Source organism: Ctenocephalides felis, unplaced genomic scaffold (genome assembly GCF_003426905.1).
Source record: "Ctenocephalides felis isolate EL2017-DRISC unplaced genomic scaffold, ASM342690v1 CF-g0.4_SCAFFOLD_00845, whole genome shotgun sequence".
NCBI lineage: Eukaryota > Metazoa > Arthropoda > Insecta > Siphonaptera > Pulicidae > Ctenocephalides > Ctenocephalides felis.
This window is the reverse complement of record NW_020536999.1, coordinates 29636277-29654796: the sequence shown is the minus strand read 5'-3', so window position 1 is coordinate 29654796 and position 18520 is coordinate 29636277. Positions and strand designations below refer to the sequence as shown.

General features: G+C 30.6%; 3 protein-coding genes across 3 annotated transcripts in view; 1 reads left to right on the top strand and 2 right to left on the bottom strand.

Annotated features, from left to right (window-relative positions):
* Positions 1–352: 352 nt before the first annotated feature.
* Positions 353–13970, top strand: LOC113381678 (formin-2-like). Its single transcript, XM_026620433.1, has 12 exons — positions 353–1085; positions 4408–4593; positions 8236–8495; positions 9033–9777; positions 10166–10966; positions 11510–11631; positions 11921–12184; positions 12263–12472; positions 12536–12691; positions 12765–12930; positions 13004–13301; positions 13719–13970. Exons 1-12 carry the CDS (start codon positions 353–355, stop codon positions 13825–13827), a joined length of 4050 nt encoding a protein of 1349 aa, XP_026476218.1. The 3' UTR covers positions 13828–13970.
* A 450-nt stretch (positions 13971–14420) lies between these two features.
* LOC113381665 (cilia- and flagella-associated protein 206-like) lies at positions 14421–16490 on the bottom strand. The gene is made up of 2 exons (XM_026620427.1): positions 15575–16490; positions 14421–15376 (listed from the first exon to the last, which is right to left on the bottom strand). The coding sequence occupies exons 1-2, from the start codon at positions 16488–16490 to the stop codon at positions 14421–14423; spliced, it is 1872 nt and encodes a 623-aa protein (XP_026476212.1).
* Positions 16491–16937: 447 nt separating this feature from the next.
* The window catches only part of LOC113381652 (polypeptide N-acetylgalactosaminyltransferase 1-like), a 9604-nt gene continuing 8021 nt past the window's right edge, over positions 16938–18520 (bottom strand). The window contains exon 3 of the mRNA XM_026620422.1: positions 16938–18511. Within this exon, the coding sequence (XP_026476207.1) occupies positions 16983–18511 (1529 nt within the window). The 3' untranslated portion in view covers positions 16938–16982. The remainder of the gene's footprint in view (positions 18512–18520) is intronic.

Sequence of the window (18520 nt, the reverse complement as noted above, 5' to 3'; positions counted from 1 at the left end):
TGTAATATAAAAGATAAGAATTTTGAGGTTTTTATTATTATAAAGTTAATAGCGCACAAATCACTGTGATACTACTAAAAACATGTCAAGATGATGCACAATCTAATTATTAGAGAAAAAGGTTAAATGTGTTATTTGCGAATGCAGAAGGAGATACGAATTCTTATGTTTTGGTGTTTTCGTTTGTAGTTTGCGTTTTGCGATAAATTATATAATTTGTTATAAATTAATAAGGTATGGTGATACAAGATATTTCTATAGTAATGTTATAATACGACTTGTTTTTTATATAAAATTAAATTGTTATATTGTTTTTATAAATTTCTAATTGTGTTCAGTGTTAAGAGTTAAAATGGGTAATTTGCAAAGCGATTCGAAAGGCCAAAAGGGGGCAAGGGCCCAATCACGTGGTAAGGGTCTTATGAAGACCTTTAATAAAAAATCTCCCGCCAAAGAAAGTCAAAAAACGATATTATCGAAAAAGTCGCAACAATCGTTCGTGAGTCTGGTCTCGGAGGCCGAAGCCAGCGCGGACGCACCCGAGCGGATAACGGTTCAGTCTGCAGGGTCAACACACGCACAAGAAGTCTCTTTTGAATGTGTTGGTGTTACGAGCAAAGACAGCGAAGGGAAAGAAGCGGACGATCCGGCATCGAAAGATGAAAAAACTATTGAAAACACTGGATTTATTGTGACAGATTCGTGGAAAGAAGTCGGAAAATATTGTGGCACTAATATAAAACAAACACCTACAACTGACGAATCGAGTTCCGATTCCATTTTCACCGATCCTCAAACACCTGTAGGATTCGAAGCCGAAATTAATCAGTGTTATTATTCTCGTGAAAGTGTTGACGATGGACAGATAGTGCTTAATTTAAATCCGGAAGAAACAATGAGACGGAATAAAGTGGGCATTTTAGGTGCCAATGAAAAATCAGAGAAAAGTAGTTTGTTGGAATCTCATTTGAGTACTGACTCAAAGGAAAACACCAAAAATTTTTCTGCACCGTTTACTGTCTCGAGACATAAAAAAGTTGAATTAACTTCGACGAAATTATCAGACAGCAGTAGTACTGCACCAGGTCAGTGTCATTTATGTAATGATAATTAATTTTTTGTTTATTATCTGCACAAATTTATTCCATTGCTCAATCTGTGAACCACGATCCACTAAAATGAAAAAAATATAAATTGAACATAATAATATTTGTTGCACTATTCAGCTTAAGCTTGATTCTATACATAAGATATTTTTATATATTAGTTAGGCAAAATTATTTTAATTAATCAATTTTTAACAACTTTAATGCAATGGATTTTACAAACAATACTTCTTTGTGTATCACCATAATATTCAATAATTATTTTTATTCGTTATGAGTAATGCATTTACTATTTTGTAAATATTTACTATATTTACATATAAATAAATACATGTATACTCAATGTGCGGAACCACGGTCCACATAAATGAGAAAATTATAAATTGAATCTAGTATTTATTAAAATAATACACATAATAATACGCAATAAGTACATATTTATATATTTTAATTAATAGAAATTATTTGTTTTAATTAATCAACTTATTGATTAACAGCTTTAATTCAAAAGATTTGATCACATAGTTCGCGAAGTGCGAATACTTGTGTTTATTCGTTATGAGTAATGTATTTATTATATTGCAAATATTATACATAAGGTAAAAATTTCCCATCATTTTTATAAATATATGAATATCTGAAGGAATATCTATATCGAGAAAAAATATATATACCAAATCAGGAGAAAACAAAAACTTAAAACATTAATTTTAGTTTTTAAAAAATATTTTTAAATCTTGAATGAAGAAATACATGTCAAATATATTTTAAACTTGCTGAATGATGACACACATCATGAGTCTAAACGTAAATTAATAAAGAATGTTTTTCTTTTAACCTTTTTTTTTAATTCGACTGGGCTGCTAATTATTTAATATATATATATATATATATATATATATATATATATATATATATTTGAATATTCTTGAATTTGATGTTGATATATATGTTTAATTTGATTAATATTCGGGTAACATCAATAAAAATAATATTTTTATTGATGTTACGCCCGAATATTAAACTCAAATTAAACATATATATATATATACGTATATATATATATATATATATATATATATACATATATAATTATTATGTGTTTAGTATTTTTAATCATTATATTTGACGGGAGTTTAGATTATAATAGTGATAATTTTCAATTGCTGATCGATTTCTATAAAGTCAATTTTCAATTATTTTCTTTGCATTTATATTTTTTCTATTTATTTATAATTTATTTATTAATTACAGATTATTTATAATATAATTTTATGTTTTCAAGCTTGTATATTTTTTGGAGTACGCCGCTGTTCGATTTTTGTCAAAATTTATCAATAAGTCAGGTCGTTCAATATTCTATAAACAAACATTTCCATGTAATCTACATTAATTTTGCTATCAAAATGAGTTTATCAAAACTGCACGATGACAGCATTTATTTTATTTACATAGTATTTTATTAACTAACAGCGATAATCGAAATTTGTTTTTAATTAAACAAATACCGAATTATATTTCATTATAATAAATTATAAACTATTATAATTAAATGTTGCGCGCTATAATAACAATAATCGATATTATATTTATATATATATATATATATATATATATATATATATGTATGTAAATATTATTTTGCAATCATAACCTAAAAAAAATTAAATATTGCAACAGACTATTTTGAACTATTGAATCTGTTCTAGAATCTTCAATGTTATTATTATTACATCGTTTAATTATAGTTTCTAAGTGATATTTGGAAATTTAATTTGATCTTGTTTTTTTTTTTCAAAATATATTTTCTATTTTATTATTTCCATTTAATGAAATGATTGCCTCTCCTTACTGTTTTTCACGGTTGGAGTAAAAACGGAAACACACTCGAAAGCGCATTGAATATTTTATGCTGGTGACCCTATACAGAGATGAACTATATTTTTATACATGTTTACATCAGAAACATATGTAGAATTGTTTTTCCATTTTTCATAGATATGATAATATTATTAGATATATAAAAATAAGCACAAAAACTTAAACCAAATTTGGAAATTCAACGAAATCCATTAGTGGTACCCCATTCCAGATTTTAAATACTAATAATAAGAAAAGTATGTACGCTGGACCGAGAATCTGATCATAGATTTTTTTATAAAAATTTACAGCAGAAATTATTTAATTTAGCTAGCAGAATTTTATAAAATACAGGATTTTTAAAAATCTGTTTTATATATTAGGTTTATAATTATTCCGAATCAATGCAAAACCATTGTTTTAAATATTAGGTTTTGGTTTATAATCATTCTGAATCAATGCAAAACCATTGTTTAGGTATTTATTGACTCGTTATAAAGGATTACGATACTACCGTGTTTATTTTGTAAATCACAAGTAGGTATTATTATGAAATTTTATCAAGCTGATTTATGATTCATATACCTGTTCAAACAAGACATTTTAAGAAAATAGAAAGTTAAACATTGAGTCACCGTATAATTTTGTTTATACAGAGTAATTTGTGATAATTACATCTCAATATTGTTGACATATTTCTAAAGTTATTATGATTGAGATGATAAAATATTGTTTTCAGCGATTTCTATGATATTTGTAAATCATATTTATAAATGTAATGTGAAATTTAATATAGTAATTAACATAATTAATAAATTCCAGTTACAATTTGGTAACAATATATTAATGATCTATATAATGTGCAGCTAAATGATCTTCCTGCTATATTAATAAAATAAAACTCGTGTAACTGCTATTTTGTCAAGAAAATATTGATAACATTTTCACTATTTTTTCTAAATGAAGTTTATTAATGTGTATAATTAAATCACTTTTTATAGACCTATAATATTTTATATTTATTTTAGAACATAAAACTTATCGCTATGAAAGTTTAATTAAAATCAACAAAAAAGCCTTTTCAACAATAAATTGTGAAGATTCAGCACGGCGGGTTTTTACATGATTGTCTCAACTGATTATGTTAAACAGTTTTTGGATTATCAAAATTGGTTTCAAAGAAATGGCTCGGACGATCATCGCAAAAAACTAATAAAAACAATAATTTCTTATAGAGTTTCATCGAGTGGCTTTTAAAATTTTAAATCGGTTTAGCTATATTTGGGAAACCTCGGAAAATGGTTAAAATTGTGCCCACTTACACACACAAATACACTTTTAAACAAAAATATGATAATAATTGATACTATAATGTAACTTTGGTTTCTTGCATTATTTTTGCTTTATTATATTATTTTTAACAAATGTTTTTTTCCTCTAGATACAACTAAAGAAGTGAAAAGGCATGCATCAGTTGGCGGAGAACAGGGTTTTGGAGACAATTCCTCAAATGTTTTGCGAAAGGTAGCATCGCTGACCTTAGACCGAGCAACCACCGAGTCTAAGGTCGCTAAAACAAGATTAGTTCCCGACAAATTGGACCTTAGGTCTTGCGAAAAATTTGAAGGTATCATATCCAATAAATCTTTAGTTTATCCACTCGGATTTAATTTAAGAAATAAAAAACTAAATTCAGTCATTTATGGGCTTAAAACAAAATTAATTAATTCTGTTTAATACTTTATAGAATTTTTTCTATCAATTTATATATTTATTTGAACACACTCGCCATTGGATTAGGTGTAAGTTAATCATAGTTGTCGCTTAATATTTTATACAAAATTTAATATATTGAAATCTATTTTGCGTAAGATTTTATCTTGTTGATAACATATCATATTTGATATTTTATTGTTTATGTACCTAGCTCATGTATAATATGTACCACGGCAAGATAAATTTTTCACGATGATAAGACAAGTAGTGCTGTGTATAAGAGAAAAAACAAGAAATTGATTACTTTTTATTGGCTTTTGCTATGATTTTTAAAAACCCTTTAATTAACTTCCCGTAGGGTAAGTTATAGTAATCGCAAAAAAATCGAAAATGAACATTTTTATATATCTTTGCGTTTCAAAGGTTTTTCAACATTTTGGCATACCTTAGAAAAAATGTATGTGTGTGCGTATGTGTGTTTGTGTGCGGATACAAGTTTTCGTCGACGATTTCGGGAACACCGATCAACCGATTTGAATAATTCAAAAAAAAATCGATTCGATTGATAAGGAGTCGTGCTGACTAGTTTTTGGCAAAGGCAGGTCTAGCCGTTCCGAAGATACGGGGCAAAAAGTGCCAAAAAGTTAACTCAGTTTTTAAGAGAACGGAGCGTGCGATTTTAATAATTCAAAAAACGTTTTACTTGTATTGACAAGATGAAGAACTGACTAAATTTTTGGGAACGCAAGTCCAGCGGTTAAGGACTCTCAATAAAAATAAGTTTAAAAAAATGTCATTTGCCGGTCAAAAATGTTTATTGGACACATGTACATCAAATTATCAGATATTTTATATAGATTTTAATAAAGTGTACACATTTTGTACAATTTTTTTTTGGATTCCGTACCAAAATTTTTAATTACTGTACGGGAAATTCCAGGAATTTCCCTTAAGGCACGATGTCATTGACCCCACTAGTTTTGATTTTTGAAAATATGGTTTTCACATGTAAAAATTGCGAACACTAGGTTCAACGTACAAACAACCAGGTACCAATCAGTAATGATATGGGTTTTGACTTGAAAATATAGGTGTAAATATGCACAAAAATAGCCTTTCGGTGGTAATATATCACATAACTATTAGACATATAATAATATTGTCAATATGTGAAAAAAAAGAATATTCAACCTTTGGATTGCTTATTATAACATTGTTAAAAAATAAATCACAGCAAATTATAGAACACTACGGAATAAGAATTCGAGTTCTGATTGCTAAAAAAAATAAAAATGATATATTAAAAGGGCTTACTTCATTATTCAATATAACATTGTAATACAGCAATATTCAATTATAAATTCTTTGATCTTTATATGTTAATTTTTAATCTATCTAATAATAACTTTACCATCATATTCAAAAGTTAAATACTATGATTGAAAATTATTTGCACTCACATGCAACTGTGATGTCTTCATGTCCATATGAAGTACTTTACAAAAATATATATAAACTTTACAAAAAGTGATGCTACATGAATTGAACGTACAGAACCATCGTGTAATTAATAATTAACATGGTCAAATATTATAAAAATATGACGTTAATATTTACATTAACTATCATTTACCATTTCACTTTTAATTTAATTAGCACATGTTTAATCGAAAATTTATACAATTCCCACCACTATGCATGATTCTTCTAACTGGAATTTTAACATTTAACTATTGTGAATGAAAGCAAGAGGTTGTGGTCGGTGTTGTTTTTTGAATTTAAGTAAAATAGTAGTTAATTTATAAAAAATTTAATATGGATAAACGAAAGTTGTCAAATCATAAAAATAATCGTAGGAATGGTGATATAATTAATTCAAATTCGAATTCCAGGTTTGTATTAAATAGTTATTTGCTCATGATCTGGTTGCTTAAATTATTATTTAAAAAAAAATACATACATATATGTATATATATATATATATATATATATAAACACAATTATGTACAAATTCACATTTCTTCAATCGTATAAGTAGCTTATATCTGTAAAAACGAATCTATTTTTTTAGTAATTTAATAGCAATGAGAAAATAAAACAATCCTATGAGCTGTTGTGCTGTTTGTTAGAATCTAAAATATCTTAGCATATTTTTGAATTTTATACTAAGTGTGAGTGGCATTTTGTCTTAACACAAGCTGTGTAAGAACTTTCCGATAAGTGTAAATAATCAACTTAATCAATAAGACATCAGTAAATATATCAATTTATAAGTATAGCAAGTTCCTGTAGGACCACATAATTTTCGAAACTATTGCAGTTTGAAACATAAAAAATATAGGAACAAAATATATAAAATTTGCAAACACGACTGGTAATATAGTATATACTAAATATAACTTGTATGTGCTATAATAATTTGTTTTTTAAAAAACTTCTAGTAATCGAACATTCTCATGGATTTTTGCTCTTATTGTTAGTTGTTACTCTGATCAATACGTGTGGTGCAGGAGTTGCCTTTTACTACCCATTACTCTGAATTTACGATTGTTTATGAACGAAGGCAAAAGAAATATGCGAATGCCAATAAATTCGTCATTCTTATATGGGCATGAACATATTCTGGACTTATTTGCAATAAAACTATAATTAGAAATTGAAAATTCTTCGATTATGTCACGCACGGCGTCTGGTCACGCTCTGATAGTAAAAAATCTAAATAAAAATAAAATAATGGTAATGAGTTTCTTTTTTTCTTGGATAAATTTATTTGCGGGGTCTATTTAAAAGTAGCAGATTGAAAATTTCTTAGTTTCGATATTTGATAGTAGTTGAAACACGATGGTGTATTAGTATTTTGAATAATATATTCGAAATCTAAGGCTACTTATTTGAAATTATTGTGCACTTTATAAAATATTACATTTTTTTCTATAATGATCATATATACGTCTGTAAACGTTATTGGAGAAACATTAGCAGGCATCCCATTCAAATAGATATAATTCCCTCGAGAAACATGTTAAAAAATACCAGTGAATCTCCAATTATAAATGAATTGCATTTGTATTTTAGCAACTACTATGATACATTATGATTTTTCATCAATCAAGATTGTAAAAATTTCACCTATTTTCAATCTGCTTTAGCAGAAATGTAAAATTTATTAAGGAATGTGAATTTATGTTGCTCTTAATTGAAAATAATGTATAAAATACAGAATCAAAAACACCTTTAGCAAACCATTAAAATTTCTGGAAAAGCTTTTTGAAAACTTATATCCTAATAAACCATAAAAAGTTAAGTAAAGATAACGATAAATCTCTGACCTTTCTCAATATATTTCAAAATTTTCAGGGTAATGTGTGTAGCAATCGGCTCTTATATCTGTCGTTCTCTCATTATTAAAAAAATGTTTGTATATCGAGCTTTCAATCTCGGTTTATATTATATTTATTTCCGTGTATCCTTCATCGCCACCGCTTGAAAACCTTTGTTTATTATCGCCTTCTCGTAATATACATGCATAATCCATATCAACGTCCTATTGCAGGTCAGATGCTCGTCAATTGGTTAGTGTCGAACGCGACCGCGGACCAAACGCAGCAGGTCGTCGCAAATTCCCGCAACCAAAAAGGTCATCTGGTCAGCCCGACGAAAAGTTATCAGAATGGAAAACACAATCAGGCCGAATCAGCCAAGTTGGTTCAGGATCTGAGACAAATAATGGTCGGATGCTGCAATTGTCTACTCGCGGCCGGCGTACTGAAGCAAATTGCAGGACCACAAGAACCTCTGGACGCACAGTTCCGAGTGAGTTTATTTTTGTCAATAAAAATAGAGATATCAGGCATTAATTGTTTTTTGGCTCTGTGTTAGAAAAATCTTGCAATATTATTTGTTTGTTCACATAACAATATTGTGATTTCGATTAAATAAAATTAAAGCAAAATTGAAGACTGAAATACCACAAGCTTAATTTATTTGTTTACCAAAAAATTACTACAGATCTGTATCTAAGTTATTCGTAAATGTAAAGAATATTATTTGCTAGACTATAGTTTTTCTTTATTTATTCAATCAATAATTTAATCAATAACATTATTATTTTTATTTTCCTTGCATGGTTTGATATTAATTTATTTAATTCAATCTTCAATGTCCTCCATGGATTTCATCAATTTCTAATGTAAATCATTTCTGTCATACTTTGTTTCTAAGCTTTGAGGACAATTATATAAACTGCTATATATGAAATAGCATTTTTTCGTCAGTAATAAATATAAATGTATAAATTTTGGTCAATTAAATTTCTTATAAAAAGAGCCACCATATCATACTGCCCTACAGCCAGATCTGATGTACTACTGGAACCATTCAGAATCCAAGCAGAAACCAGCTGCGTCAACCACGCCAGGGCGCTTGAAAGACAAGACTCCCCAAAAGAATCCAGATCTTACATCTACAAAGAATGATACCGAACTTTATGTGACTGCTAACAACACCCAAGATTCATTAATAGCTACACCTAAAAATTTTGGAAGCCGCCTACCTCGATCATCTGTCAGCACTCCTAAAGAACCAAAAAGCCCAGATGATAGTTGGTCGAAAAAGATTTTCGAGAAAGATTCTCGCATAAGTGAATTAGAAGAAACAGTTTCTCAACTCAGAAAAGAATTACAAGAATCCAGGACTTTTATAAGTATCAACGATCTCACGTCAGCAAATGCTTATAAGACTCCACCGCCTATAAAAACTGTGGCTGACTCTAGTCTGCAGCTTGGTAGCGCTGGTGAAGATTCCATAACATCGCCTGTGAAAATATCAAGGCGCACAAACAGCACTAATTTATGTGACTTAAAAGTTGTTACAAAAACCTTTCATGTAACACCACCTGCAGAAAATATTGATAATAAAACAAGTGATCGCAAAAAGATGACTGAAACTTCAATAAATTCACCCAAAGTGAACACCTCGGAAAACTCCTCCAAAATCACAAATAAAAATACATCCTCAAATGAGAAGACTGATCAAATAAGAATACAAGATTCTGAAAATGTTTCAAAAAAGACAGGAACTGCAAATAGGCCTGAAGGTAAAAATATTTCATATTTACATTTAAATATAAAAAATCTAAATTTGTAAGTTTTTCATTTGGCTAATAATGTCATATTATTATATAGATGTTTATCACCCACGTACTTCATGGACGTTTATAATTAGCTGTTGATTATCGCCATTAGCACGTCTGCTAATGAAGTGTTGCTAATTTTTTAACTCTTCAACACTTAACGCTCAAAATTTTTGGTGTATGCCATTTTATTAATTAGTATATTATGCTAATAACATCTCAAGCACCATACTTCTGATTAGGGAATTCTCAATTCATGAAATTCTTGTTCTAACATTTTGATTTATCATTTAATTTATTCATATTATGTATAACTGAATAATTAAAATGGCTAAATTGTAATAATTTTCAGAAAATGCAACTTTGTCTCCTGTTGTGCCTATAAAAGTTCAACAATTTCCTATGAATGGAACAGAATCAAGACCTCCAATCGGCCCGTCATCATCCGCGGATGCAATAGGACCTTCAACACCTATACCTCCACCTCCACCGCCGCCCATGCCAGAAATTACGCCCCCAGCGCCTCCGATGCCAGAAATTGTGACTTCTGGAGTGGGACCACCACCTCCACCCCCGCCGATGCTTGGAATGGGACCTCCACCGCCTCCGCCAATGCCTGGAATGGGTCCTCCACCACCGCCAATGCCTGGTATGGGTCCTCCGCCGCCGCCAATGCCTGGTATGGGTCCCCCGCCGCCTCCTATGCCCGGTATGGGTCCTCCGCCTCCGCCGATGCCCGGTATGGGTCCTCCACCTCCGCCGATGCCCGGCATGGGTCCTCCGCCTCCGCCGATGCCCGGTATGGGCCCTCCGCCTCCGCCGATGCCCGGTATGGGCCCTCCACCTCCGCCGATGCCTGGTATGGGACCTCCGCCGCCGCCGATGCCTGGTATGGGACCTCCGCCGCCGCCAATGCCTGGCATGGGACCTCCGCCGCCACCAATGTCGGGAATGGGACTGCCTCCGCCGCCACCTCCTATGGGAGGTCCTCCGCCACCTCCGATGGCTGGTGTCGGTCCACCACCTCCGCCGCAGGCACCGATGCCATTTCCGACACCGCCTCCAGGCGGTTGGAACGATGCGCAGAGGGCAAGTGAGTCCCAGAGTTATCAATATGCACAACATACAATGGGACACGCTAATTTTAATTTAGGTGACAGTTGCTTTTATTTCCTTCTGTTCTATTATGTTTAATTTGAGTTCGGGTTATTTTTTATATCGAAAGATATACATATTGAACATATTCAAATTTATTTTGATATTATTTATGACTTACGTAAGCATATGTGTAAATATCATGAGCATTTCATTACACAGTTTTGTAAGTTTTGCTTATATTTAGAAGATGTAATTTTAGTTTATTCTTTACAAATTATTTACTATTATATTTCACTTGTATTTATTTATTTCTGTTACATTTTTATGACACATCCTACCATATGAATTATGATGGCCTAATAATAACTATTGTAAGTATTTATTTGACAAATAATGCATGATGGTTTATTACGAATATAATAAAATTCTTAGAGTTGGTTTTTGTTGAAATTATGACTACCGTAATGGCTCCAAGCAATATCTGCTTCTTACTCTATACTCGCATGTTTGCACATATTCAAGTATATTAAAAGAATTTGCTAGAAAGTTTGTTCAAATTATTTAAAGTCAATGATTTAACTAATTATCAATGAAACAGGCTTAAGAAAACCTCCAATTAATCCTCCGGTTCCAATGAAACCGCTGTATTGGACAAGAATTATAACTTCGAAACCTGCTCCGGTCGCAGCCACAGAGATTAAAAAGGAAGATTTATGGCAGGTAAAATATGAATGTATTTAATTAGTAAATATAAAATATATATGAGAAATAAAAATTTTGAAAATTTCAAGAAAAGAAAAATACTATTTAAATTGTAAAGGCCGATTTAAAACTAGTTTTAATAGTGTTACCATTTATGATGGCATATTTATTTTAATATTCATCAGTATATTGGCGGAAAGCTCGCCAAAAAATTTTATGTCTTGAGCAAATCAAAATGATAAAAATTTAAAATTTTTGCATATTTGCAAACGTATTCACTTTTTCTCATAAAATTTTATTATTAAAGGATTTGGAGGAGGCAAACATTAGTAATTTGCAAAAATTTATGAATTTATTTTCGCGACAAGTTGTGACTAAGAAAGCGCCAGTTAAAAAAGTTGAAAAACCAAAGAAAAATGTTGCCGTCAAGATTTTGGATAGCAAAAGGTCTCAAAATGTTGGTATATTGGCACATAGTTTGCATGTCGATTTTGCTGAAATTGAAAACGCAGTTTATAATTTTGATACATCTGTAGTTAATTTGGAAGCTCTGCAGCAAATTTACGAAGCGGTAAGTAACTTACGAAGCAATAAAAGATTTGTAATATGAATGAATAATAAAATTATTTCTCTATTTGTTTTATTGCAGAGAGCTACTCCTGAGGAATTGTCTATGATTAAAGAGCATGTTTCAAATAATAAAGAAGAACCTTTAGATAAACCTGAACAATTTCTGTATGATTTATCAGAAATCCAATGTTTTGCGGAAAGAATTTCATGTTTTATGTTTCAAGTCGAGTTCGAAGATAGTGTTGCAACATTATCCAATACGCTCTCCAATTTAAAAAGTTTATGCGAGGTAATTTATAATTTAGTCATTATATTATAATGAACTTGAAAATTAAATTATATTCAATTTTAGATAATGCTTAATGGAAAGGAATTGAAACAAGTATTTGGCATAATATTAAAATTAGGGAATGTTATGAATGGCGGTAATAGAACGAGGGGGCAAGCTGATGGATTCGGATTGGAAATTTTGGCCAAACTTAAGGATGTAAAATCAAAAGACAATCAAGTAAGTTATTTTTGTAATATCACACATTTGAACCTTATTAGATTATTGCTTCATTAATTATGAATTAATGTAGATAACGTTGTTACATTTTATTGTGGAAACATATATGGACGAATCCAAAGAAGAGGCGTGGAATGTGGCCCTGCCAATTCCAAATACATGGGACGTAAGCAGGGCAGCTGAAGTAGATTTTGAAAACTTAGCTAAAGTTATAGATCAACTTAAAGTTAAATTAGATGGTGAGTAAAGATCGTCATCATAATAATATTTTTTTTAATTAAAATCATCAACTGCCATAGTTTTTATTCGCAGCTTGTACCAAGAGAACACAGAAAGTATTAGACAATTCATCGCCGGAAAATATACAACCATTTAAAGATAAAATGGAAAGCTTTATTCAAAACGCGAATGAAACTATAAACAACGAAAGAACTTCCATGCAAGACATAAAAAATAAATTTATAAAAACAATGTGCTTTTTTTCCTTCAAACCAAAGACGGGGCCGCTGGAAAGCTGTCCCACCAACGAATTTTTTTCACTGTGGATTCCATTTTGTAAAGATTTTGAGCAAATTTGGAAAAAAGAACAGCAGAAACGATTAAAATTAAAGTAAGTTAAGCTACAGATTTCAAGATTTTTGAGCAATTTCATTACATTGTGATATATATTTTTCCAAATATTTATCGCCATACTCAATCTCAAAATCCTCTGAAATTTTATGATCAATGTATTTCTAGCGCGTAAAAGTATTTTATATTCATCATTATTTTTATCTTGAGTACTGATCATAAATAATAATGATATATGAAATAAGATTTAATTAGATAAAATACATATACTTATTAGAGAAATTCTATTACTATTCTAAAGTAAAAAATAATACAAAACAAGCTGAACAATGATTTCTTACGAATATCCTTGCATAATTTTAAAATTACACTTACCAAAAACACGGAATAGAATGAACATAGTTTTGTTGAATCATTGTTTTTAAATAATTTCATATTTTAATTGATTTTATCGCAGAATGGCAATAGAACAGCGTGCAAAGACTACAAAGAGACCGGACGCAATTCCAAAGTTGCCGAACGGCCGAAAAGCTAGAATTGAACGAATGTTCCCAAATAGAAAATAATGTGATATTTTTATTTATTATATAGGTAAATATATAAGTACTTAAGTTAATTTTATAGTCGCTTGTTAGAAATTTCTTTTACCTGATTATTTAAGAATAACTGTTATAATTTATATAAATATATAGTGTCACAGAAGTTATATAAAGACAATAATATGTAAAATTATTATTGATTACTAAATTGATATTATGTTTATAATATTCGAATGATAAAAGTAATGCACGAAAATATAAACACTTTGCGCTTAAATTTATTACGATATAAAAGCCATAAGCAAATTTTTAAATTAAATCAGTACAAAATATTTATCAAATTTTATATTAGTAGTTAAAATTGTGAGTATTACACATATGTATAGATTTTTGAGTTCCATCAATAAAGTAATTTTGTATTTTGGAGACATATTTACTTTTTGTAAGCAAAAATCCGTATTTATGTGATATTAGACCGCATAACGACGATTTAAGTTTATTTTTAAGCATAAAACATACATTTATGATTAAATTTATGATTAAATTCATATTATAAAAACAATTTTTGCATTAATTTTAAATATAAATCAAGATATTAGGTTTTGAGTCAATCAATTATCTTAATTGGTTGATTTTCTTCTATTTGTTAAACGATTATTTTTCCCGTGACATACTTTGAGGCAAAATTTATTACCATCATCATTTGTACACTCAGGTTCTTTATCTTCTGGAAATGGAGTATCAAATAAAATCGTGTTGTACTTGGTGCACGTGTAGTAGTCCTCATGTACTGGTCTCGTGCAATCTACCATTAGATTCAATTGGTCTCGTTTGGCCCTCAAACCAGATTTATAATTGAGAGGCGTCGGTGTATTGGTGTAGTTTTCTCTTGTTGTCTGCATGGAAGTATTCTTTAAGAAAGTCGTTTGCAGTGCTACGCCTACTTTCGAATATGTTCTCAACGTTTGCATAGATTTCGATTTTCCTCGGCTTAAATTGGCCAGCTGTATCGCCTCCCGACGCATATCCCATACATTCCATTTGTATTTTTTAACTATCCTCGTTTCGTATAGATGAGTCACAGTTTGTATTTCTACGTCTCTTAGTTCTTTGTGATCTGGTTTTGGAGCTAGTTCTTGACATAATCTCAGTGCATGGTCACTCATGTTCAATATAAGCTCTTGTATTTCGAATAAACCAACCAATTCTGGCTTACCACGTATTACTTCTAAGGCGCTGTACAAATACCTGTCGGGAGTCCTACCAAATGCTTCAATTGCTTGCCGGGTACTAAAAGCGTAGTATTCTGAACGATGTTCCAGCACACCCAGTTCCGGGTTTGCAGGAATCAAAACACCCCGACAATGAACCAGATACCAAATACAAAATCCATTAAATTTTAAATAAAAATCTTCTTTTTGGGACACTTCATCGTAGTTTAATAATATACATTTGAAATCTGTTAAATCTATATTTTCTTTTGGCATTTTCTGCAACCACTCATTTCGTGTATAAATAGGTTTGTCACCTAGCATTGCATGCATTATTGGAACTTTGGCAACCATCAGGTTGGAAACTGATTTTAATTTTAAACATATTTCATTAGTTTCCATAATTATAAATAATTGATTTTGAAGATCAAACCACGAGGACGCTATATTGTAAAACAAAGGATATACGGTAGAAATGATTAAAGCATTTTTCTTATCCACGACTTGTATTGCAGTCAACAAATTTTGTTTATATTTAAGCAAGCTATTTTGTATGTTTTCACCTACTTGTTCAAGGCGCAATTTTAATCTTTTCAGAAATATTTCATACTGCCTTTGCAATATAAGACGATCACGCGTGTTTTCGATATCTGTTAGAGATAAATTAGGTTGCACTCTAAAATTTACTAATAGTCTTCTATCATCTATTTCAGTAGAGTAAAGAATAGCCGTTGTATGCGAGTCCAATATATCTTGAAGTTCACCTAATGAATTATTGAGTAATGTCTTAGATTTTGCGAACGCTGAATCCAGCTCAGAAGGCACATCGAGGATTCCCGAACCAGAACTTCTGCCAAATTCCTTGTTCAATAACCGTATTCCTGACACCAAGTGGGTCAATTCATGTATATAACGAATTTTTTGAGTTTCGTCTGATTCTAGGAAAGAAGCAATATCAGCCAAGCTTGCTATGCTGCTCAAGGCTGTTAATCCTTCATTAAAAACATCCATGCGGGATGGATGACCCATTTGCGATTCAAGCAAAATATGAACGGCTAATTTTCTTCGAAATTGTTCAAGAGATTCTTTATTATTATTTGTTACGTTTAAAGTCTCATTTATAATTTCGCGTGTTAAAGGATATAAGTAATTACTTAATGATTCATTATGCATTTTTATTGACTCACTTATGGTATTGCAGAATTCTTTGCAATTCAATTGCATTTTTAACGTGGACATTTGCGGAGATTCGTCATCTGGAATAGCTAATTTACTAACCACATGATTTACAAATAATTCCAATGTGTCTCTCTTTACCACGCCCTCGGATGAAATTCCCATATCGATATCCAAAGCGAATAACTTTGTTACTTGTTGGACTAATGATTCTTCAACCTCCAAATTTCTAGCGATGCATTCTCTACATATTTCTTGCACAACGTTTTTGAAAACGTTATCGTTTTCAAATGCTCGCTCCATTTTGATATCTGAACAAAATTGTCTAAAGTATATAAAATCAAAAAAAAAGTGTAATATAAAACTAATATTTTAGTAAATCATTTGTTATTTAAGGCATTTGTTTCACTAATAATCCGAATACATTTAATCTATGCGCTTTTTAGTTGGAAACAATATTTTATGTATCCGAATCTGTTTTTATGTTCTCCAAAAATATTACACATCATTGAAAAAAAGTAATATATATTAATACTATAATTCTATAGTATTAATATATAATATTAAAAATTAGTGTAATGTGAATACAATTCGATAGAAGAATTTAGGATGCCAATTGAGAATAGAAAAACGAAATTTATACTGGATGTAGGCAGCAAGAAATATGAACTACTCATTTTGCATTTAATAACTAAACATAAACAGATGAATAACGATCTGAAAATCAAATTACAAGAAGAATGCTTTAAATTTCTTTATAAAACTTTATTATCAAATTATCTATCACCAATAAAATTATAAAGTTGTCAATTCAAATACCCATTTTTGGGTTTTTGAATCGGTACATTTAGCTGCATATACAAAGTCTTGGGATTTTAATCGTCCGGCATCAAGGCATAAATTTGAAGCTATATTTCGAATTTGTTTGTCTTTCGTATACTCCCATTTTTGATCTCTATCACGACTCATGCAGGGAGACATTGTGACTTTATGTTCATTATCATCAGCACTGCTTTTGATATTAGCACAGCTCTCAAAAGTTCTTAAAATTCCTTTGTGTGTTAGAGCAATCATCTGACTAGGTTTAACAGTATTATGACAAGTATAAACACCCATTTTAAATATGCTATCAGAACTATGTTGTAAATTATCTAAGCACAACTGCATAGCATTGTTCATCAGCATACCATAATATTTCGAATGCTCTGTTGGAACAAATAAATCTGGATAGACATTTTTCAAATACCATTTAAATGACTTACATTTTAATTTTTTTCGTAAAGTTTTTCTATGTGTTAAATCCCCAATATCTGGATGATACCGCAAATCTGGTCTATGTAAGAAATACAAATCAGAATATTCATCCATCCAAACCAAAGCAAGTCGAGCTGTATTTATTCCATGCGTGTCTTTGTCATTTGGAAATTGATAAGGATGAAAATCTCTAAATATATGTCCAACCCTAGAACAAGGGATAGTCTCTATTGTACCCCCACATTGCCAAATTCTAAAAGACATTTCTAAGTTCTCACCACCCCAACCATCCATTTGTTCATCATATGAACCTATTTCCCAGAAATATTTTCTTGAAATCGCTAGAAGACCACCTGCCATAGTTGGAGAAAAAGTGGGGGATGTAATTCCATGACGATCATCAGACTTGCTCTTTTTACTATTCTCTAATTTTCTTATTCGTCTTACTTCTCTATCAGGAATGTCAATCCATGTGAAATGACCATTCCAAGAAAAACCTCCTACTTGGAAAAAGTCTCCATTATTGCTGTATTTAAGAGTATCAGAAGCTATTACATCAATTATGGGCACAAGCACACTTGTTGGGGATTCTCGAATCCGATGAACTAGAGGTTCCAACCACTGAGTGACAGCTTCACAATGGGCATCAAGAAATATAATAACTTCTTCTCGGGCTAATCTTGCTCCAGCTAATCTTGCTCGGATAAGACCTGATCTGTTTTCTAATCGAATAAGTTTGAGTAAATTTTTAGAAAATCTTGTCTTAATATAATAACTAAGTTTGCCTTGCAATTCTGTATCAGTGCTTGCATCATCCACTAAAATTATTTCTTTTAAAATGTTGCTAGGTGATGTATTCAACACACTCCATATCGTTCTCATTAATACTGAATATGGTTCATTGTGAAATATAATTATTACACTCACAGTTGGAAGAACACCATCAAATATCTTGGATTTACATTTAGGACTTCGAACATCAGGTGTTGTTCTGTTGTAACTAATTTTACTGCTTAAATAAGTGTTTAAAGCATGCTTTTTAAGAGACTCATCACCTAAGATTTTTTCTTCTTCGTCCA